Below are 25,159 nucleotides of genomic sequence, written 5' to 3' on the forward strand. Positions count from 1 at the left end.
GATATTCCGAGACCGGTAAAATTTTGAAAACAACTTCCAAAAATACAACAAGCCACTGGGAACTGATTTTTATTGTTTTTAACCCCTTTGAAATTGTGATAATGTTCCCCTTTAAATGTTTACTATTGCAGCAACATGGTTGTTAACGTTTTCTGATCGTTTGTGAGGGCACAAAAGGGAGTTCTGTGCGTGCGCGTGTGTTGGCAGAGCAGCACATACATTGTTGTTTTAGCTTGTTATTAAATTGAAACTCCCGTATCCCAAGAGGAACAAATGGTAGAAAAAGCTAATTTGTTTGATATACAGAACTGTATAGCGCTTTGTATTATTTTCAAAGTGTACAAACCATTACTAAATTACAGAGTTTTTTGAGGCTGGAACCCATTACTCATATTTACATTGTTTTTTTTAAGGAGAAATGTGCTTCACTCACTAAACTTTTCGATTTACTAACAACGAATTACTGCGATGAGGTGGCGACTTGTCCAGGGTGTACCCTGCCTTCCGCCCGATTGTAGCTGAGATAGGCGCCAGCGCCCCCGCGACCCCGAAAGGGAATAAGCGGTAGAAAATGGATGGATGGATGGATAACAACGAATTAAGCTCATAAATCGAGGTTCCATTATACAGTTACAGTCATATTATTCACTATGAGGGCAGCCATAACTGCGATGTGGCCCTCCGTGAAAAGGAGTTAGACACCCCTGTCATACGCTCATCAAAACACTGCTAGTGCATTGTTAGTGGGTGAGACAGTGCTTAGACATGGAAAATACAACACTTGGCCAAAACTAAAAGGACCAGAATACCCACCGTTGCTGACAGTTCTCCTGGCGATCTCCCACAGAACGAGTCCCAGGGCCCAGATGTCCACCCTCTTGTAGGACTCGAAGCAGTCCATTTGGATGGAGTCGTCGAGCACCTCGGGGGCCATGTATCGTTTGGTGCCTACTTTCGGGTTGTTCCCTACGTCCAGCTCGTTGGTGTCTTGAAAATGCATGACGGCCAGACCTAGCGGAAAAGAAACAACAACAAAAAAAAAGAGCGACTTTAATGCTGTTGTCGTAAACAGGATGTACTCTTACGTGAGAACACCTCGCCCTGAAAATCTACAACTGCTGCCATGATGATGGCGTCATCCGTTGCCGGCCTTAATGCATTAAGCTCTAAACATGTCATGCTTGTCACGAAGTCTGGGCTGGTACCTCAATTAAGTTCTCTTGTATTGAGCAAGTGGAACATTGGCGTTAGATAAAGTGCACTTCCGAATGTGTTTACAACGAAGGCACAGGAAGAACATGAGGGGCTGGTTGTGTCTTCCGAATTAGGAACAAATGAGGCAGACGAGAGGACCAATATTAGATTTGTTTTCTTTGCTACACGCAATAAATAAAATAAAATCCTATTATTAAGCCTTCAGCTCCTGAGAGTTAAAACCCCTCATTTCAGACTTGTTAGTATTCTTACCGAGGTCAGCGATGCAACACTGCCCGTTCTTTTTAACCAGTATGTTTTTGCTCTTGAGGTCCCGGTGGGCGATGGCCGGCTTGCCCTGAGTGCCGAAGATTTCCACGTGAAGATGAGCCAGGCCGCTGGCAATGGACAGCGCCATGCGGAGGCAGCTGTACGCATCCAGGGTGCTAAGCTGAAGGTAGTCGTACAGGGAGCCTATCTCGTGGTAGTGTGTGATCAGCCATAACTGCGTGCTGGAGTTCCGGGAGGTCATGTCGGAGGCGATGAAGCCTGAGGAGGTGAGGAGTAGACAAAATGCAATTATTGTAGCCAAAACAAAGCCTGTTTTGGTGCTCAAATCAAGCAGACATGCTCGGGAAAAAATGCAGTAATCAAATTACTCAACCTTTTATGAATAAGTGCATGGAATAAAGTCTTCCAAGTTTTAACATGAAGATTATAGGTATTAACATTTTCTCAAAACAGACGGTACACTGGCACAATCTTCATGAGTGTTTTTCAACCACACTAGTGAGCCGTGAGATATTGTCTGGTGCGCCGTGGGAAATTATGCAATTTCACCTAATTGGCCCAAAAAATATTTTTTTTGCAAATTAATAATTATAACCGGCAAATAATGTGCCGTTCTTTAGTGTCTGTGCTGTGCAGAGCTCGGCAGGGTAACCACGCAATACTCCATGTCAGTAGGTGGCAGCGGGTAGTTAATTGCTTTGTAAAAGTCAGAATGTGGCGGGTGAGACGTGTATGGTTTGTTGGGATCCCGATATGCAGACCACAGCGGGAGGCAGGGTGAAGGTAAAAAGGTATGTTTAAACCGAAAGGGAAAGGAAAAGGCCATGAAGCATAGGGATGGCTATGCAAAACGACAGTAAAGCTGAACTGGCTACAAAGTAAACAGAAACGGAATGCTGGACGACAGCAAAAACTTGCGTGTGGAGCAGAGACGGCGTCCACAAAGTACATCCGTACATTACATGGCTTGCAACAATGTCCACACAAAGAAGGAGAGCAACAACTTAAATAGCCTTGCGTGCTAACACAAAGCAGGTGCGGGGAACAGCGCTCAAAGGAAGACATGAAACTGCTACAGGAAAACACCAAAATAACAGCGCAAGACAAGAACTAAAACACTACACAGGAAAACAATGCACATCAATAATTATAATCTGCAAATATTGTGCCTTTCTTTAGTGTCTGTGCTGTGCAGAGCTCGGCAGGGTAACCACGCAATACTCCATGTCAGTGGGTGGCAGCGGGTAGTTAATTGCTTTGTAAAAGTCAGAATGTGGCGGGTGAGACGTGGATGGTTTGTTGGGATCCCGATATGCAGACCACAGCGGGAGGCAGGGTGAAGGTAAAAAGGTATGTTTAAACCGAAAAGGAACACAAGGGAAAGGAAAAGGCCATGAAGCATAGGGATGGCTATGCAAAACGACAGTAAAGCTGAACTGGCTACAAAGTAAACAGAAACGAAATGCTGGAGGACAGCAAAAACTTGTGTGTGGAGCAGAGACGGCGTCCACAAAGTGCATCCGTACATTACATGGCTTGCAACAATGTCCACACAAAGAAGGAGAGCAACAACTTAAATAGCCTTGCGTGCTAACACAAAGCAGGTGCGGGGAACAGCGCTCAAAGGAAGACATGAAACTGCTACAGGAAAACACCAAAATAACAGCGCAAGACAAGAACTAAAACACTACACAGGAAAACAATGCAAATCAACAATTATAATCTGCAAATATTGTGCCTTTCTTTAGTGTCTGTGCTGTGCAGAGCTCGGCAGGGTAACCACGTAATACTCCATGTCAGTAGGTGGCAGCGGGTAGTTAATTGCTTTGTAAAAGTCAGAATGTGGCGGGTGAGACGTGGATGGTTTGTTGGGATCCCGATATGCAGACCACAGCGGGAGGCAGGGTGAAGGTAAAAAGGTATGTTTAAACCGAAAGAGAAAGGAAAAGGCCAAGAAGCATAAGGATGGCTATGCAAGACAGTAAAGCTGAGCTGGCTACAAAGTAAACAGAAACGGAATTCTGGACGACAGCAAAAACTTGTGTGTGGAGCAGAGACGGCGTCCACAAAGTACATCCGTACATTACATGGCTTGCAACAATGTCCACACAAAGAAGGAGAGCAACAACTTAAATAGCCTTGCGTGCTAACACAAAGCAGGTGCGGGGAACAGCGCTCAAAGGAAGACATGAAACTGCTACAGGAAAACACCAAAATAACAGCGCAAGACAAGAACTAAAACACTACACAGGAAAACAATGCACATCAATAATTTTAATCTGCAAATATTGTGCCTTTCTTTAGTGTCTGTGCTGTGCAGAGCTCGGCAGGGTAACCACGCAATACTCCATGTCAGTAGGTGGCAGCAGGTAGTTATTTTCTTTGTAAAAGTCAGAATGTGGCGGGTGAGACGTGGATGGTTTGTTGGGATCCCGATATGCAGACCACAGCGGGAGGCAGGGTGAAGGTAAAAAGGTATGTTTAAACCGAAAGGGAAAGGAAAAGGCCATGAAGCATAGGGATGGCTATGCAAAACGACAGAAAAACTGAACTGGCTACAAAGTAAACAGAAACGGAATGCTGGACGACAGCAAAAACTTGCGTGTGGAGCACAGACGGCGTCCACAAAGTACATCCGTACATTACATGGCTTGCAACAATGTCCACACAAAGAAGGAGAGCAACAACTTAAATAGCCTTGCGTGCTAACACAAAGCAGGTGCGGGGAACAGCGCTCAAAGGAAGACATGAAACTGCTACACTCCCGTCCAAAGGCAAAACCCAGTAACTCAATTTTGGTCAAAACTGAGCTGATAATAATTTTGGAGTTCCTAGGTGATATGCTTTACATTAGTGTATGCGATATTGTAATTTGTTCCGTAAGTAAGCTGTTACGCGCATGGCGGGACCTAGCAACTACCACATAACTGCGTAGATACAACAGAAAAACCTAGTATCTCAAGGGACCAATCGGAGCTTCTTTGTCAGTCGCCTTATTGTCTTTAATGAGACATTTGCACGAATGGGGGCCGACGGTCAACCTGATTATGTGATATTATGGCACCAGGGGATATTTGGAAGATTGGCCCAGGACGTTGCAAGCACCTTCATTAAATGTATTGTTCTTGATTCTTCCCCTTGCATACTCTTTTGGGCAGATAACTGTGGAGGTCGAAATAAAAACTGGACGCTGTACACGGCTCTTGCCCAATGTGCAAACGCAGAATGGGGCCCACCCGAGATTGTGATCAAATATCTGGAGAAAGGGCACACGTTCATGAGAGCAGATTCAATCCATGGCTCAATCGGCAAGAAAATGAAAGCTCAAGAAAACATCTATACGTTTGAGGACTTTGTAGATCTTTGTAAGACAGCATCAAGATAGATTGGTTTTCCTTTGTTTTCTCAAAATCAGCTAGACGTGAGTTACTAGGTTTTGCCTTTGGACAGAAGTACAGGAATACACCAAAATAACAGCGCAAGACAAAAACTAAAACACTACACACAGGTAAACACCAAAAAACTCAAAATGAGGCATGAGGACCTTGTGGAGTTTCATTTTTTTTAACGTTTTCTGCTGGTGGGGTGCCTCCGTATTTTTAAATGGAAAAAAATGTGTCTTCAATCAATCAATCAATGTTTACTTATACAGCCCTAAATCACTAGTGTCTCAAAGGGCTGCACAAACCACCACGACATCCTCGGTAGGCCCACATAAGGGCAAGAAAAACTCACACCCAGTGGGACGTCGGTGACAATAATGACTATGAGAACCTTGGAGAGGAGGAAAGCAATGGATGTCGAGCGGGTCTAACATGATACTGTGAAAGTTCGATCCATAATAGATCCAACACAGTCGCGAGAGTCCAGTCCAAAGCGGATCCAACACAGCAGCGAGAGTCCCGTTCACAGCGGAGCCAGCAGGAAACCATCCCAAGCGGAGGCGGATCAGCAGCGCAGAGATGTCCCCAGCCGATACACTGGCAAGCAGTACATGGCCACCGGATCGGACCGGACCCCCTCCACAAGGGAGAGTGGGACATAGAAGAAAAAGAAAAGAAACGGCAAATCAACTGGTCTAAAAAGGGAGTCTATTGCCTCATAAAAGGTTGAAAAACACTTATCTAAACACAATCGGTCTTTTCAAAGACAATAACGCTCACTTTAAGTTTGACACCATGAAAACGTTATTCATTTACCAGTATGTTTGTTATGGTAATTGTGGTTTGCAGAGGTAAGTCAGGCTGAGATCTAGATCTAGTAGAAGCATTTAAGTCTCATCTTAAAACTCATCTGTATACTCTAGCCTTTAAATAGACCTCCTTTTTAGACCAGTTGATCTGCCGCTTCTTTTCTTTCTCCTATGTCCCCCCCTCCCTTGTGGAGGGGGTCCGGTCCGATGACCATGGATGAAGTACTGACTGTCCAGAGTCGAGACCCAGGATGGACCGCTCGTCGGGACCCAGGATGGACCGCTCGCCTGTATCGGTTGGGGACATCTCTACGCTGCTGATCCGCTTGAGATGGTTTCCTGTGGAAGGGACTCTCACTGCTGTGTTGGAGCCACTATGGATTGAACTTTCACAGTATCATGTTAGACCCGCTCGACATCCATTGCTTTCGGTCCCCTAGAGGGGGGGGGGTTGCCCACATCTGAGGTCCTCTCCAAGGTTTCTCATAGTCAGCATTGTCACTGGCGTCCCACTGGAAGTGAATTCTCCCTGCCCACTGGGTGTGAGTTTTCCTTGCCCTTTTGTGGGTTCTTCCGAGGATGTTGTAGTCGTAATGATTTGTGCAGTCCTTTGAGACATTTGTGATTTGGGGCTATATAAATAAACATTGATTGATTGATTGAGATCTATGTATTGGTTACCTTACTGAGCAACAAAATATCCCAAAAAGTACCTCAGGATGTTTTTAGGCTGGCTTTCCTTGCTATGTTCTACTTACCCAGGATGTTCTCGTGTCGCAGTAGTACCGTGTTGTAGATCTCAGTTTCTCGGAACCAGGACTTCTCGTCTCTAGAGGAGAAGATTTTGACGGCAACACTCTCTCCCTGCCATTGGCCTCGCCACACTTCGCCGTAACGGCCCTTACCTAAATGAAGAAACATTCAAAAAGGTTGTATTGTAAGTATTGACTTCAGGGTAAAAATTTATAAAAATATACATCAAAAAGGTCAAAGTCAGTAAGAGTTATCATCAAAGCTTATTATTGTTGACAATAATGCTAATGGATCTGATTCATCCATCCATTTTCTACCGCTTGTCCCTTCCGGGGTAACGCTGCACATGAAAAGGGTTAAAATTTGGCAAAGCACTGAAAAAGGTATTTATAATTTGTATACATGCACTAATGCCTGTACTTTTTTCTGCTCAATGCTAAAACACCCACTGTAACTTTAAGGTGTTTGGCCAAATCGCCACGAAATTTAATAGAAACCTTGAGGGGACTGCAACCACATCCATCCATTTTTTACCGTTTAGGCTGCAGCAGGAGTGCTGGAGCCTATCCCAGCTTGCTAAAATTTAAATTTGAGCAAGATTGGACATAGGGATAGAGTGATTGGCAACCCTAAATTGGCCGTAGTGTGTAAATGTTTTTTGTCTATCTGTGTTGGCCCTGCGATGAGGTGGCGACTTGTCCAGGGTGCAGCCCGCCTTCCGCCCGAGTGCTGCTAGGACCCCCGCCACCCGGAGAAGGACAAGCGGTAGGAAATGGACGGATGGATGGATAGTTGAAAAACAGCAGACAACTAACAGCCCATAAGTCATTGAGCATGTGTCTAATGATTATTCAACTTAGAGGATATCTGTATGAAAAATAAATAAAAAAAAACAGAGGGGGCGCAACAAACGTCATGTACAATCACGTCAATAGTTTTAATTTGTGCAGGCTGAGCATAGACAAAATAGTAGAAGAAATATATTGTGTTTTATTGGTACGAGACATGTCGAGAGATGAGTCGCTTTCAATTAATATAGTCCTTTGAACTAGAGCTGGGCGATGTATCGATATACTCGATGTCTCTGTGCGATATAGAAAATGACTATATCGTGATATTCGAGTATACGTTCTCACGCAGTTGCTTTTAACTGCTGGCATTACACTACAGACTCTTCCCACTCTTTGTTGTCTCTCCTTCTCACAGACAGCAAGCGCACCTTCTTACATACGTCACATGCGTGTACGCCCTCTCGAAGAGCAGAGAGGTAACAGCACGGGTAACGTTAGCTGTGGTGCGAGTGGTAATACGAGAGAAAAAAGGTGCGAATCTGGTAACAAATTAAGGAAGAATTAATTCCCAAGAAAAACAGCAGAGGGTCCATCGTCTGGCGGTGGTTTGGCTTCAAGCGGGAAGATGTCGAACAGACAGCCGCAGTTTGTCAAGAGTGGGGCAAAAGTGTTGCTACAAAAAGTAGCATTACTGCTAATATGTAACATCATTTGTAAAGTCACCTGCTCTGCTAGAGAATGAAGAGTGCGTACTCTACATGTCAACATCTTCATTCGGTGCCACACCAACAAAATGCCGAGGCAACCATTACCACATCAACACCGTATGAAAAAATTAGTGAACATCATAAGGAGATAGCGTTCACAGTAACCGACCACGTAGCGATTTTATTTCCTATTAAGCAGCTCATTTTTATTTGACAGTTTCTGAAATATCTTGTGTGACATCATGCAAAAAAGTGCACTTTATTTGTTTTAAACTATTGTAGTGGCGTTCTGTACAAAAAGTGCAGTGTTGTTTTGATACGTCATCTTAGTGACATCATGCACAAAGGTGCACTCATAGCTTGTTTTAAAATGTCTCTGACAATCTTGCACTTTTTGTTTTGAAATGATATGAATGTTTGTGCCACTGTTTAATATTGACTTAGTTGTGATTTCCCTCTCTGCATGAAAGTTTAATGCAGTATGAACAAGAACGTTTTGATGTAGACACATAGAATCATCATACTGCTGTGATTTTATGCATCAAAGGGTCATTCAAGGGTAAGGCAAAATATCGAGATAGATATAGTGTATCGTGACATGGCTTAAAAATATCAAGATGATAAAAAAAGGCCATATCGCCCAGCCCTACTTTGAACCCTGCTGAGCAATGCCGATGTGTTTACTGTCAGACGTTCACAAGTGCACAAGAGACCACAGACTCTGGGGCAGGGGTAGGGAACCTATGGCTCTAGAGCCAGATGTGGCTCTTTTGATGACTGCATCCGGCTCTCAGATAAATCTTAGCTGACATTGTTTAACACAGGGGTGCCCATTACGTCGATCGCGAACTACCAGTCGACCGCGGGGGGTGTCAGTAGATCTCCAGCCAGGCTTTTAAAAAAAATAGACCTAAAAATGAGTGATCATCAATCTTCACCAAGACGTCACTTAAATGACATTCACGGTACCGGAGGGTCTTGTGAGATGACGCTGGCTGCTGCAAGATCATTATTATGAAAATATGACCGAGAGGAAGGCGAGAAACACTTTTTATTTCAACAGACTCTCGCGCCGTACCTTCCGTCAAAACTCTAAAGGCCGACTGCACATTTCCTATCTTCACAATAAAAGCCCTGCTTCATGCTGCCTGCGCTAACTAAATACAGAGTCTCGGAAAACTGGCGTGCACAAGCGATCCCTCAGAAAGCTGGCGTGCACATCACTTGTGCACGCCAGCTTTCCGAGACTCTTATTTTGTTAGCGCAGGCAGCATGAAGCAGGGCTTTTATTGTGAAGATAGGAAATGTGCAGTCGGCCTTTAGAGTTTTGACGGAAGGGACGGCGCGAAAGTCTGTTGAAATAAAAAGTGTTTCTCGCCTTCCTCTCTGTCATTTTTTCATAATAATGAACTGGCAGCAGCCAGCGTCATCTCACAAGACCCTCGGGTGCCGTGAATGTCAATCAAGCAAGCTACGGAATTTGCCGCCAATGTTTTTCTTGTAAAGTGTATGGAAGCTGGATGAATTAGATGCCAAAAACCAACCACTTTCATGTGGTATTGTACAGAAAGGACAACTTTTTTTCTCCTCCATTTGAAAATGTGGGCGTTATCATCATTACTGTCTGATTCCAATCAATGCAAGTCATCAGAATCAGGTAATACACCAACTTATATTCTTGTCTTTGTGAAAGAAAGACATCTATATGTGTTACACATGCTTGTATTATCATTAAACACACTTAACTTGTTTACAAAAATGTCTCTTTCATAAATAAATAAATAAAAATGATATATATAAATGAGGTAGATCCCCTCGAGTTGGTCCATTGAAAAGTAGCTCGCCTGCAGAAAAAGTGTGGGCACCCCTGGTTTAACACGATAAGCAATAATTCCACTGGTAATCACAGTGTAAAAAATAACGTTCAAAATATAAAATATTCTCACGCATTTTAATCCACCCATCCGTTTTCTACCACACCTGTTCAAGAAGTGGCATTAATGGTAAGAAGTATTATATTCAATATTGGTTAGCTTTAGAATAACAATGTTATTAAAAAGAACAAGAGACTTATTATACTCTAAATATGTCGGTCTTAAAAATGCACGCATTTAGTTGTATTCAGTGTTAAAAAAATATCATATGGCTCTCACGGAAATTACATTTTAAAATATTTGGCTTTCATGGCTCGCTCAGAGCTTTCATGGCTCTGGGGAGTCCTATTTCTACAACAGTTGCAGATGATTTGTAGCTCCTTTTCACCACGGTTGCTCCAATACTGGCCTGTTTTGCAACTCAAATATCTTTTTCACGCCAACAGTTAACACCACTGACCTTCGTGTAATGGCTATGTTTGTGAAGGGTTCACATAGTGCGTTATAAAAGAAGGTAATAGAGAAAGCAAAAGTTGCATTGTAAAGTTTTTTTTTTAACCAGACACCAAGTTGAGATCTGAACTTTTGGAGAAAAGTAAACAGCAATTAGTGTACGTGCCGCAGTGCTGTAAGGGAAAATGCATATTCAGTATTGATTTTTCAACACTTGTGAGATTTTTTTGTGTGTCAACCCCCAACTGTGCTGACACAAAGGTCTCATTAAAATGAATGAGCCGCATATTCTTACACAGGGCTAATGTCAATAACAAAACAGGGCTTCAAGTGGACACTCACCCACGCACTCGTTGAGAGTGATTTGTCGAGCAACAGTCCTCTGAACAAGGAATGGGAGTCCGGAGCCACTTCCTGAGGTGCAGGAATGATCCAGCAAATCCTAAGAAAAACAAAGCATATCACGTTAAAGGGTTAAGTTTAAAGCATGTTGGAAGAAAGCAAGTCTTGTGTTTGGAGACAGAACACCCGCTACTGTCTAAACCACATAGATAGATATATAGATAGTACTTTATTTATTCCGTCAGGAGAGTACCTTCAGGAAAATTAAAATTTTCAGCACAATCCCATTCAAGATCAGACAAACATTTCAGGGAGACAGAACAGGATCGCTGATGGGTCTGCTGGCTTCCAGCGCCCCTTACAGAAAAGATGAGATACAGGTAAACAAGGGGGGTAATGGGAGAAAGAAATAGAAGATTAAAATAAAATAAAAAAATCGGTCTTAGCCTGGGCCCTGGAGATGGGGTGCAGACTGAGGCAAAGGAAAAAAAAACAACTCCTAGCCATAGAACACATCACTCTTACATGTGTGTAAGAGGGAAACATCAAACATCAAAGAACACAGAGGACATCAAAGACATTAAAGCAGCAGATAAAAGCAGACACTTCTACATACAGCTATGAATAAAAAAGTAAAATAAACATATCCACTGTGGTGGCCTCTGCGGTGTTCCACGCTATTGTCCGCTGGGGTGGAGGGAGCATGGCCAGAGATAGGAGCAGACCCAACAAAGCAACCAAGACAGCAGACTCCACTCTCGGCCAGTGTCCAGTCCGCATGGATGAGCGAGGATACGTCCAAGGTGACTGAGGTGTCCGACACCTGCTCACCCAGTCAAGACACCGCGAAGCCTCTCCGTCCCGGCGCTCAGTGCTAGCTCCGCAGTCCTGTCCCCTCATCCGCATCTCCTCCAGTCCCTCCAAACACACTCCGGTGTGGCAGACACCCAGCAGCTGGTCTCCATGGCCAAAAGGCTCCAGAAGTCCACAAAAAAAGCACCACAGAGGTCACAAAAGTGCCACCCCTTGTCACACAGTCCCAAAGGGTCCCGGACCAAAAGGCAAGAAAATATAATAAGACATGAAAACAAGAGGGAAACACAAAAGGATGACACAAGAGCACAGAGCACAGCAGCGCCATCTTGGAGGAAAAAAAATAAAAATAAAAAATGAATGCAATCCAAGTATTGTTGCTTCTTCAGAATATATACTTGTCCTAGGGACAAACCCCTAAACAGGCACAACTACGTTAACCATTTTTTTTAACTCAACGACAAAACATGCAATACTCAGTGCCAACACTGGATGACAGTGCTGAGTCGACAGCCAAGAAACCCAAAACCAGTGAAGTGGGAAGGGGAGGTCCAACACAACATGGAAGGGTGACGCCTCATATAAACAGATTTATTATGGATGAGGTGTCTGACGGACAACGGGGACTGTCAGGGGGAGGGGTTTATGGCCTATAAATGATAATTGTTTGTTGTGAGTGAAATGGGTTTTGAAATGTTGCCCATTTACAAGACTGTGAATCAACATGCAAACATATCAGCCACGGAGCTGACAAATGAGTAGACACACATACTATATTTCCATATGTAGGGGTCGAGAGGGTTTGTTTACCCAACTGCAGAGAGTGCAGACATTCAAGAGAGGTAAGGCGGAAGCATCTAAAAGCTTACATACTTCTGAAATAAGATTGTATTAAATCAGACTTCTTGTTACATCTGTCACACAGCCTGTAAAGCTTTTGTTTAAAGGGGAACATTATCACCAGACCCACGCAAGCCTCAATATATACCTTGATGGTGCAGAAAAAAAGACCATATATTTTTTTAACCGATTTCCGAACTCTAAATGGGTGAATTTTGGCGAATTAAACGCCTTTCTGTTCATCGCTCTTTTTGTGATGACGTCAGAACGTGACGTCTCCGAGGTAATACACCCGCCATTTTCATTTTCAACACATTACAAACGCCGGGTCTCAGCTCTGTTATTTTCCGTTTTTTCGACTATTTTTTGGAACTTTGGAGACATCATGCCTCGTTGGTGTGTTGTCGGAGGGTGTAACAACACTAATAGGGAGGGATTCAAGTTGCACCACTGGCCCGAAGATGCGAAAGTGTCTGCCGCCAGACCCTCATTGAATGTGCCCAAGTGTCTCCACATTTTACTGGCGATGACATGACAGACATGGCACAGAGATGTATGGATAACCTGCAGATGCATTTGCAACGATAAAGTCAACTAAATCACAAAGGTGAGTTTTGTTGATGTTGACTTATGTGCTAATCAGACATATTTGGTCGCGGCGTGACTGCCAGCTAATCAATGCTAACATGCTACGCTAATCGATGCTAACATGCTATTTACCGGCGGTGCTAAAGCAGACATGGCACAGAGATGTATGGATAACCTGCAGATGCATTTGCAACTATAAAGTCAACAAAATAACAAAGGTGAGTTTTGTTGATGTTGACTGCCAGCTAATCGATGCTAACATGCTACGCTAATCGATGCTAACATGCTATTTACCGGCGGTGCTAAAGCAGACATGGCACAGAGATGTATGGATAACCTGCAGATGCATTTGCAACTATATTACGTTTACTTCCACCCACATTTAATGCGAAACAAACACTTACCAATCGAAGGATTTAAGTTGCTCCAGTGTCACGAGATGCGAAAGTCTCGATCGTTTGGTCCGCACATTTTACCGGCGATGCTAACGCAGCTATTCGGCCATGCTATGGCTATGAATAGCGTCAATAGCTATTCGCTCAATAGCTTCAGTTTCTTCTTCAATACTTTCATACTCCAACCATCCGTTTCAATACATGCGTAATCTGTTAAATCGCTTAAGTCGCTGAAATCCGAGTCTGAATCCGAGCTAATGTCGCTATATCTTGCTGTGGTATTCGCCGTTGTTTGTTTACATTGGCAGCACTGTGTGACGTCACAGGGAAATGGATAGTCACATCGCAAATAGCGAAAATCAAGCACTTTATAGCTTTTTTTAGGGATATTCGGGGACCGGTAAAATTTTGAAAAAAAAATCCAAAAATACAACAGGCCACTGGGAACTGATTTTTATTGTTTTTAACCCTTTTGGAATTGTGATAATGGTCCCCTTTAACACTGCCAAAAACAGTTTTATGATTCTCAAATAAACATTTTGTGGCTCTAGATTGGGACGATTCAGGGCCAAACATTTTGAGGTCAAATAGTTGAGCCAGAATGAACAGTTTCACTGCATCAGACTGTTTAAAGACAAAAAATGCTCTCATTGGTCAAAGTGTACTGTATTCAATATCAGTAGGATCATGTGGGTGTGTGTGGTTTAAACTCCAGAAAGCGAAATATACAAAGTACGCTTACAAAATGGACGTCAGAGTTTATTTTGTAAAGGCCCCGGCCACTGCTCTTCGAGATTACAGAGTAAGTCGGCCAGTGAATGTGCTGGCCTGTGTGACCGCGCGACTCCACCTAAACTCTGGATCCGTTTAAGTGAAACCTCAAAACATAAACTCCACTGTGCAGAAGCTCACAATCTGGCCAAGTGAAGACATTCCACTCACAGACAGAAAAAATGACCCTGAGAAGCAAAACAAGCTCTCGGCCTCACTTTAAAAAGGGCCTTTTATGAAAGACTAACATGAAAAAAAGAGTCTGAAATCTGAACCAAAAATACACAAACACAAGACAGCCGAGTCTGCTATTACATTTCCAAATGCTGCAAAACATGTTGCTAATGTAGGTAATTGAATTTAGGGCTTACAATTGCTGCTTTCTGATTACCGTATTTTTCGGATTATAACTTCCAGGTTTTTTCAGTTTGGCCGGGGGTGCGACATTTACTCCGGAGCGATTTATGTGTGAAATTAACACATTACCGTAAAATATTAATATTATTTATCTCATTCGCGGAAGAGACGAAGAAAATGTCAGCAATCGTCACACACACACGTCAACCAATAAGGATTCGGCAGGGGAGGCTCATGGCAGAAGTGCATTGTGGGTCATGGGATGCTAACTGCTATATGCTATATGCTACTGCCGGATCATTTCAACGTTCGATCTGCTGTTCACGAGTGAGGGAAGAGTGGATCGTGAGATCGACAGGCGGATCGGTGCGGCGTCTTCAGTAATGCGGACGCCGTATTTATCCGTCGTGGTGAAGAAGGAGCTGAGCCGGAAGGCAAAGCTCTCAATTTACCGGTCGATCTACGTTCCCATCCTCACCTATGGTCATGAGCTTTGGGTCATGACCGAAAGGATAAGATCACGGGTACAAGCGGCCCAAATGAGTTTCCTGCTCTCCCTTAGAGATAGGGTGAGAAGCTCTGCCATCCGGGAGGAACTCAAAGTAAAGCCGCTGCTCCTTCACATGGAGAGGAGGTGGTTCGGGCATCTGGTCAGGATGCCACCCGAACGCCTCCCTAGGGAGGTGTTTAGGGCACGTCCAACCGGTAGGAGGCCACGGGGAAGACCCAGGACACGTTGGGAAGACTATGTCTCCCGGCTGGCCTGGGAACGCCTCGGGATCCCCCGGGAAGAGCTAGACGAAGTGGCTGGGGAGAGGGAAGTCTGGGTTTCCCTGCTTAGGCTGTTGCCCCCGCGACCCGACCTCGGATAAGTGGAAGATGACGGATGACGGACGGATTTCAACGTTGGCGATAACTTATAAAAACTGAGAAGGGCTGAACAAAAAATTGACCAAAAAGGGAATCATGTACTGCAGATTACGAGCTGGACGTAGGGAAATATGCAGCAGAAAACGACAAGAGGAAGCGGCGCATGTTTAGAAGCGATATCGAAGAAGAAGATTTCATCGGATTTATTGATTAGGAGTGACAGATTGTTTGATAAACGTATAGCATGTTTTATATGTTATAGTTATTTGAATGACTCTTACCATAATATGTTACGTTAACATAGCAGGCACCTTCTCAGTTGGTTATTTATGCCTCATATAACGTACACTTAATCGACCTGTTCACTATTCTTTATTTATTTTAAATTGCCTTTCAAATGTTTATTCTTGGTGTTGGATTTTATCAAATAAATTTCCCCCCAAAATTTGACTTGTACTCCAGTGCGACGTATATGTTTTTTTCCTTCTTATATATGTATTTTCGGCCGGTGCGACGTATACTCCGGAGCGATTTATAATCCGAAAAATACAGTAAATATGCAATCATACATGTGTGAATATAAAAACAAGATATTCTTAATTGGCTTTCTTAGGGACAAAATACAATAAAAATGCAATCACAGCAAATTACTACAATAACAAAGAAATGCCCTACTGTAGGCGACCTCACTGTATCCCACTAGGCATCCTCCGACAGTTTATGAAACTGTTTGTTAAATTGAATAGAAATGCTAGTCAACAAAACACACAGTATAGAAGCTGTGATTTGTAGGGATTTAAAAGACTGCTTCATCAGTGTTTTTTTAAATGTACTGTATAAATGTGTCTCCTAAAAAGAAAAAACATTTCCGAAACCATTTTTAGGAAAGTATATATTTGCTCAAGCGGACAAGATCTAACTAGAAAGTGGTTAGATAGCACTATTTGCAGGGGAAAGAACAAGCTACAGCGCAATGTCTCACTCAATAATGTATTAGGTACAGTACAGTTAAATACAATTTCCAGTACTTTGTCATAGGGATGGGATTTGTTAAGATTTTTCTGGGTCTTAATCCACTTTAGATTCTGCTTAACGATTTGGTTCCCTAACAGTTCTCTTATGAATTCTTACTTGGGGAAAAAATGAGAACAAAAAGGTGGACTAGCATCAATGTTTAGTTTAGAGATAACATGACTTTAAAAAGCCAGCAGTGAAATTTTAAGAGGCATAGAAAATAAAATACTTGCCCCTAAAGCTGACCAACACGCCGGACTGTAGTCAGTTGGAAGCGTGTCTTAATGAAATTAAACAATGGATGTCCGCTAACTTTTTGCAACTTATTGCCAAAAAAACGGAAATGCTGATTATCGGTCCTGCTAGACACCGACCTGTATTTAATAATACAACTTTAACATTTGACAACCAAATAATAAAACAAGGTGACTCTGTAAAAAATCTGGGTACTATCTTCGACCCAACTCTCTCCTTTGAGTCACACATTAAACACCAAACTCTCTCCTTTGAGTCACACATTAAAAGCGTTACTAAAACGGCCTTCTTTCATCTCCGTAATATCGCTAAAGTTCGAGATGCTACCTCAGTAGAAGCATTTAAGTCTCACCTTAAAACTCATCTCTATACTCTAGCCTTTAAATAGACCTCCTTTTTAGACCAGTTGATCTGCCGCTTCTTTTCTTTCTCCTATGTCCCCCCCTCCCTTGTGGAGGGGGTCCGGTCCGATGACCATGGATGAAGTACTGGCTGTCCAGAGTCGAGACCCAGGATGGACCGCTCGTCGGGACCCAGGATGGACCGCTCGCCTGTATCGGTTGGGGACATCTCTACGCTGCTGATCCGCTTGAGATGGTTTCCTGTGGACGGGACTCTCGCTGCTGTCTTGGATCCACTTGAACTGAACTCTCGCGGCTGTGTTGGAGCCACTATGGATTGAACTTTCACAGTATCATGTTAGACCCGCTCGACATCCATTGCTTTCGGTCCCCTAGAGGGGGGGGGTTGCCCACATCTGAGGTCCTCTCCAAGGTTTCTCATAGTCAGCATTGTCACTGGCGTCCCACTGGATGTGAATTCTCCCTGCCCACTGGGTGTGAGTTTTCCTTGCCCTTTTGTGGGTTCTTCCGAGGATGTTGTAGTCGTAATGGTTTGTGCAGTCCTTTGAGACATTTGTGATTTGGGGCTATATAAATAAACATTGATTGATTGATTGACTTCTGAAAATAAATATCAGAAATCAATTTCTTCCGTAGAGTTTAACAAAATAAATATATACGTGAAACTCACGCAAGAAAAACATTTAGTATCACTTTTAAAAATCTTTTGTCATCTCCTGAAAAAGTATACTGGTGAAACTCACACTATTAGAATGGTTTGTTTAGATTTACGAGGGGAAATCATCATCATTGTCATTGTACATAACGTGCAACTCAAGATATTGTTGAAATCATTTTGATGATCATGGCCAACAGCTTAAAATCTCAGAAAATGTGGAGTCTACAAAAACTGTGCTGATCACTTTGCATGAGTAAATATTACCTATTAATTTCACATTCGAAGTTGAATTGCTGACATTATTGGACTTTTAGGTGAAACTCTCATTTTAGTTTCACCTGCATAATGGAAAAGACTGAGTAAAAATGTGGTTGCAGGACATGCAACTTTTCTCCGACCACAATGGAACATTCACCTCTTGAAAATCAGGAGCACTGTGGCAAATTGGTTCAAGCTTTTGACCACAAACTTAGCCACTGCTCGCTTATCTTGGGGCGGCATAGCTCGCTTGTTAGAGCGGCCGTGCCAGCAACTTGAGGGTTGCAGGTTCGATTCCCGCTTCCGCCATCCTAGTCACTGCCGTTGTGTCCTTGGGCAAGACACTTTACCCACCTGCTCCCAGTGCCACCCACACTGGTTTAAATGTAACTTAGATATTGGCTTTCACTATGTAAAGCGCTTTGAGTCACTAGAGAAAAGCGCTATATAAATATAATTCACTTCACTTGTGTGTGAGGTGAAAGTAGAAGCCTGCGCCGGGTGGTGGGCGTGTACTGGAGCTAGTACTTACTCCCCGCCTCGGAGCCAGTCAGAATCTGTCTCTCGTCTTGCTCGTCTAAATGAGAAGGCATTCATTTAAATTTAACGTATAATAGCGTTAACATGAAAGGCTGTGTTAATGAGTACTTGTATTCATGGCAGATGACGCGCTCGCATTACTGCTGATGGTATGAGATTGACGAAGTTCAAAAATGTGACTTTGGTTTATAGTTCAGTGTTTACCCCAAGAAAATGTGTTAGTTAAGGTGGTGTCTCTCCTGGGTGGGTGTAAGGATGTCGCCATCACGTCTCCATCTCATCGCTGCCACCCCAGCCTGGGGGGGCAAATAGACTACAGACTGTGCTGACGTAGGCCGGTTTCGTCGCGTGAGGATCCCTACAATTTTTGGTTGTGTTTTCCGCTCCATATGCTGAATGCCGATATATTATATATATATATCGATATTTTTTCCGTAAAGTAAAAACAAAACACAAAACAGTCCTAGTTACCAGAGATACTAAGTATGTCATTATTATGACTTAGTAAGTCAATGTTTTGACTTACTAATTTACTAAGTCAAAATAATGACTTACTAAGTCAAAATAATGACTTAATAAGTTCAATTAATGACCTTCTGTAAGTAAGCGTTTGCAATAAAAGTTTGAAAAAAAGAGTTAAAAGTGGGGCCACATGGTGACATGAGCTCAACTTTTCATCCTTAATTCATTACAGCATTTGGGAAGCCTGTAGTTAATTTTTATTATGTAATCCAGGGGTGCCCACACTTATTCTGCAGGTGAGCTACTTTTCAATTGACCAATTCGAGGGGATCTACCTCATTTATATATATCATTTATATTTATTTATTTATGAAAGAGACATTTTTGTAAACAAGTTAAATGTGTTTAATGATAATACAAGCATGTGTAACACATATAGATGTCTTTCTTTCACAAAGACAAGAATATAAGTTGGTGTATTACCTGATTCTGATGACTTGCATTGATTGGAATCAGACAGTAATGATGATAACGCCCACATTTTCAAATGGAGGAGAAAAAAAGTTGTCCTTTCTGTACAATACCACATAAAAGTGGTTGGTTTTTGGCATCTAATTCATCCAGCTTCCATACACTTTACAAGAAAAACATTGGCGGCAAATTCCGTAGCTTGCTTGATTGACATTCACGGCACCCGAGGGTCTTGTGAGATGACGCTGGCTGCTGCCAGTTCATTATTATGAAAAAATGACAGAGATGAAGGCGAGAAACACTTTTTATTTCAACAGACTTTCGCGCCGTCCCTTCCGTCAAAACTCTAAAGGCCGACTGCACATTTCCTATCTTCACAATAAAAGCCCTGCTTCATGCTGCCTGCGCTAACAAAATAAGAGTCTCGGAAAGCTGGCGTGCACAAGTGATGTGCACGCCAGCTTTCTGAGGGATCGCTTGTGCACGCCAGTTTTCCGAGACTCTGTATTTAGTTAGCGCAGGCAGCATGAAGCAGGGCTTTTATTGTGAAGATAGGAAATGTGCAGTCTGCCTTTAGAGTTTTGACGGAAGGTACGGCGCGAGAGTCTGTTGAAATAAAAAGTGTTTCTCGCCTTCCTCTCGGTCATATTTTAATAATAATGATCTTGCAGCAGCCAGCGTCATCTCACAAGACCCTCCGGTACCGTGAATGTCATTTAAGTGACGTCTTGGTGAAGATTGATGATCACTAATTTTTAGGTCTATTTTTTTAAAAAGCCTGGCTGGAGATCGACTGACACACCCCCCGCGGTCGACTGGTAGCTCGCGATCGACGTAATGGGCACCCCTGATGTAAACGTTATATTTTTATCAACATGTGATAGCAGGGACCTTGCCATTCAAAACTAGACTGCTACATTACTAATGGATAATGTAACTATAGCTGAAAAAATAGTACAATAGCAATAAGAGAGACTATTCATCCCTGAACACCATGGAGTTCATGTAGGCTTTGTGATGCACTTACATTATTATATCAACTATTATAGACAGCTTCAGGAATCTCTTCATTTAACATAATGTCCTTTTTTGCTGCTTCAACACAGCTCAATCAACACAGAAAAAGATAAAGTGAAATAACTTATTTGTTAACTGTATGTCAATAATGCTTGTCCTTCTCTCAGACACATACACACATACACACACTGCACAGTGAGCTAACGTTACGCTAAAAGCTAATTAGCCTTCACCTCAAGGACTGTGAGCGAGCTGAGCTGCTGCTTATGTTTCTAGAACATCAATGGGTTTATAGTGATGTTACTAGTAGTTGACTGGGATGTGTATACTATAATTTGGGGAGAGTCCGCTGCCTATGCTCACTTCCTAAACACCTATCTGTTCACCACACCGCAGGAGCACTGACTCAATGCGCTCTGAATACGCACTGCTGATTGGCTGTTACATGGGCTCTGAATACGCACTGCTGATTGGTTGATTGACAATGCTGGGTGCTGCAGAGACGTACTGACAGAGGCAGAGGCAGAACTAAGCGGAGCAGCTTGTTAAGACTTTAGTTTAGGTGGTGGTTCTTTGTTAATGCGGCCGCCTTAACAACAAAGTGCTGCGGGAAACCCTGTAGTTATTGCATGCTGTATGTACAAATGTTTCAGCATAATGCTCGTATGTCCAACTCTTGTTGAAATATCCATCCACCCATACATTTTCTACCGCTTATTCCCTTTGGGGTCGCTGGTGCCTGTCTCAGCTACAATCGGGCGGAAGGTGGCGTACACCCTGGACAAGTCGCCAACTCATCGCAGGGCCAACACAGATAGACAGACGACATTCACCCACTAGGGCCCATTTAGTGTTGCCAATCCACCTGGGTTGAAATATCAATCTTGCAATTATTACAAGTAGCTCTGTTGCTATCTTTTCTTGTAAAATGTAAATTTAGAGCTTTAATGACGTCATTCCTATCAATGGTATCATTAAGAGAATCGTTTAAAAATTGGCAAACAATTTCAAGGAATTGATACACTGAGAACCGTTTTTTTTCCACTTCCTATCCCTGATGTGTTATGCCTGTAATTCCATCCATTTTCTGCCGCTTATTCCCGTTCGGGGTCGGGGTCGGAAGGCGGGGTACACCCTGGACAAGTCGCCACCTCATCGCAGGGCCAACACAGATAGACAGACAACATTCACACTCACATTCACACACTAGGGCCAATTTAGTGTTGCCAATCAACCTATCCCCAGGTGCATGTCTTTGGAAGTGGGAGGAAGCCGGAGTACCCGGAGGGAACCCACGCATTCACGGGGAGAACATGCAAACTCCACACAGAAAGATCCCGAGCCTGGATTTGAACCCAGGACTGCAGGACCTTCGTATTGTGAGGCAGACGCACTAACCCCTCTGCCACCGTGAAGCCCATGCCTGTAATTGTTTATTAATATTTAAAAGTGAATTTAAAATGCATTCGATAACTGTGAGAGGTATTTACAAGGTCAAGAGTATCAAAAACAGCCCACTGCTCCCCTCACCTCCCAGGGGGTTGATCGAGGGTGACGGGTCAAATGCAGAGAATAATTTCGCTACACCTAGTGTGCGTGTGACAATCATAGGTACGATTTTCATAGAAGTGTGATTTACTATTAACTCTCCTCCTTTACAGTCAGGTAAGAGGATGCAGCATATGTTATTGTAGCATCCAAACAGAGTCTGGCGCTCTTTTTAAACTTTATTGCTGACCTCAACACACCAATAGCAGTCCTGAGCTCTAACATTTTACATAAACTCGCACATACGCTTGTCTTTGCTAGAACGGCACCAAAACTGTCATTGTTGTTTTTACCCAGATAAAGCAGTAGTGTTACAAACACAATGTGATGCAAATGTTCCTCGTTAATCCTGTTTAAGGATTTATGCTGCCCATTTTGATACCGGTCATCCATTAATGAAATGGTGAAGTTTCTGACATAGTAAAGAGCCAAAACACATCTCTTGGATGACTACTGACAAAAAAGTGCTACAAAAGAAGGTATGATCTCACCGCCAATGTGCTCTCTCCAACGTTGGATGCAATAAGACCGTCAATGGTTCCGTATTCAGCATCCCGAGAGGTCAGTCTCTCCATCTGGTTGTGATGAATGCGTCTGAACACCAGGATGGCGATAGCCGAGAGGACTACAAGGACAAGTATGGGCGCCACGATGACAACAGCCAGCATGGTCCCACTGTAGTTGGAGAGCTCGTCGGCTGTAAAGGGGAACAGTCACATGACAAGATATATGTTGTTGTTTGAGTTTATTTCAAACATGCATTCAGTTACAAGACGATAAACATTTCCATTTTATCATTACAACATGGTCAAAAAGGGGTAGGAAGACTTAAAAGCTTATTAACCCTCGTGTAATGTTCATATTGTTGTTACTCAGCCAGCGTTTTTGGGTTTGATGGACCTGTTGCATTTTGTGGCTTTTAATGCCTTACAATCAAACACTTTTATGTTAAATACTGAACAGATGCATACCTTATCCCAATAAACATCTGTTCAGTATTTTAACAAAAAAGGGTTTGATTGGGAGGCCTTAAAACCACAAAATGCAACGGGTCCATCAGGCCCACAAACGCTGGCTGAGTAACAATATCAATCAATCAATCAATGTTTACTTATATAGCCCTAAATCACTAGTGTCTCAATGCACAAACTGAACGTTGCACGGAAAATTTCTCTGCCAGTTTCTGCATCCCACAGAGATTCTTCTTTTGTGTTTTTGCAACATTGTTTGTCAACACTCTCTGCTCTCATTTTCTCGCACATTTGACTATCTGATGTTCTGTGTACCTACACCCTGTTCTTCTCCTGTCTAGGCCTAGTGTGTAGTACACAGGACATCAATCTCCACACTTCTATTAGCCCCCGGTCCAATGGACCCGGACATCTTATATGTAACAGAAATGTGTGTGGTCATTAAATATGTATTCTGATATGTTCTTCACAGAAAATGAGCCAAAGTCAGGGAGTCTCAGTTTGAAAAGTTAATTTGTATCATTTTTCTTTTGATAAAAAAATTTCAACGGGTCCCACAGACCCGAACACCACACAAGGGTTAAATCCTACCTAGTTCCACTTCATAGCAAACACTAACAGATTTGTTCACTTCCTGTTCTCAATTTGTAACACAATTTAGATTAATACAACAGGTCTGATAAATAAATAGTTAAGTAAGTTATGATTCACATAATGAGATGATTCTGTAATACGGATCCCACTGGGTCTAAAATGAATGACTAAATAATTTATTTTCAACAAGGTTAAAAATGTTTAGCAGGATTCTTCTTTTTTGTACTTGGTAAAAACTTTGAGTTCAAACACTTTTTTTAAACTGGATCATATTAGTACGAGTAGTATGAGCTTTGAAATCACTCATTTTGCAGAATGACGTGAATGTTCAGCATGATATATGCAAGAAAGAAAAGTGCTTTGTATGCTCCCTCTGTGTGCCACCACACATGTGAAAGGTCCACTACATACACGGGTCTGCAGCATTCTTTCTGGGGAAAACCACCAAAGGGTTAGGGGGGGGCTTGTAGAACACAGCTACTCACACAACTGATCTCCACATTCAAGAGAACTGACCACCATTCACTTTCCAAACATTAAACGGGAAAGGCCACTCAGCTCTGCCTTCATGACAGACGAAGATCCCATTCCCCCAACTTACATCAATCAATCAATCAATCAATGTTTATTTATATAGCCCCAAATCACAAATGTCTCAAAGGACTGCACAAATCATTACGACTACAACATCCTCGGAAGAACCCACAAAAGGGCAAGGAAAACTCACACCCAGTGGGCAGGGAGAATTCACATCCAGTGGGACGCCAGTGACAATGCTGACTATGAGAAACCTTGGAGAGGACCTCAGATGTGGGCAACCCCCCCCCTCTAGGGGACCGAAAGCAATGGATGTCGAGCGGGTCTAACATGATACTGTGAAAGTTCAATCCATAGTGGCTCCAAGACAGCAGTGAGAGTCCCGTCCACAGGAAACCATCTCAAGCGGATCAGCAGCGTAGAGATGTCCCCAACCGATACAGGCGAGCGGTCCATCCTGGCTCTCGACTCTGGACAGTCAGTACTTCATCCATGGTCATCGGACCGGACCCCCTCCACAAGGGAGGGGGGGACATAGGAGAAAGAAAAGAAGCGGCAGATCAACTGGTCTAAAAAGGAGGTCTATTTAAAGGCTAGAGTATACAGATGAGTTTTAAGATGAGACTTAAATGCTTCTACTGAGGTAGCATCTCCAACTGTTACCGGGAGGGCATTCCAGAGTACTGGAGCCCGAACGGAAAACGCTCTATAGCCCGCAGACTTTTTTTGAGCTCTAGGAATCACTAATAAGCCGGAGTCCTTTGAAGGCAGATTTCTTGCCGGGACATATGGTACAATACAATCGGCAAGATAGGATGGAGCTAGACCGTGTAGTATTTTATACGTAAGTAGTAAAACCTTAAAGTCACATCTTAAGTGCACAGGAAGCCAGTGCAGGTGAGCCAGTACAGGTATATATGTATGTATATATGTATATAAAGATATATACAGTACAGGCGTAATGTGATCAAACTTTCTTGTTCTTGTCAAAAGTCTAGCAGCAGCATTTTGTACCAACTGTAATCTTTTAATGCTAGACATGGGGAGACCCGAAAATAATACGTTACAGTAATCGAGGCGAGACGTAACATAACATAATCAAACCCTCGCCAAAAATACTCACACACACAACCAAGCCTTAAAAAAATGCTTACATAAAATCATAAATCACTGTCTTAAAATGATCAGACAACTAATGAATTAACAGAATACGACGGAGCTAATTTAATGCACCGTAGGAG

The 25,159-nt window shown here is 42.8% G+C and overlaps 1 protein-coding gene across 2 annotated transcripts in view; it reads right to left on the reverse strand.

Annotated features, from left to right (window-relative positions):
• Positions 1–25,159, reverse strand: part of LOC133537885 (activin receptor type-1-like) — a 106,981-nt gene that overhangs the window by 16,707 nt on the left and 65,115 nt on the right. For both annotated transcript variants that reach the window (XM_061879007.1, XM_061879006.1), the window contains exons 6-10: positions 22,308–22,513; positions 10,598–10,697; positions 6,436–6,582; positions 1,468–1,743; positions 814–1,011 (exon numbers count right to left, since the gene is read on the reverse strand). In XM_061879007.1, coding sequence (XP_061734991.1) covers positions 814–1,011; positions 1,468–1,743; positions 6,436–6,582; positions 10,598–10,697; positions 22,308–22,513 — 927 coding nt within the window. The remainder of the gene's footprint in view (positions 1–813; positions 1,012–1,467; positions 1,744–6,435; positions 6,583–10,597; positions 10,698–22,307; positions 22,514–25,159) is intronic.

Source organism: Nerophis ophidion, linkage group LG19, assembly GCF_033978795.1.
Source record: "Nerophis ophidion isolate RoL-2023_Sa linkage group LG19, RoL_Noph_v1.0, whole genome shotgun sequence".
Taxonomy (NCBI): Eukaryota; Metazoa; Chordata; class Actinopteri; order Syngnathiformes; family Syngnathidae; genus Nerophis; species Nerophis ophidion.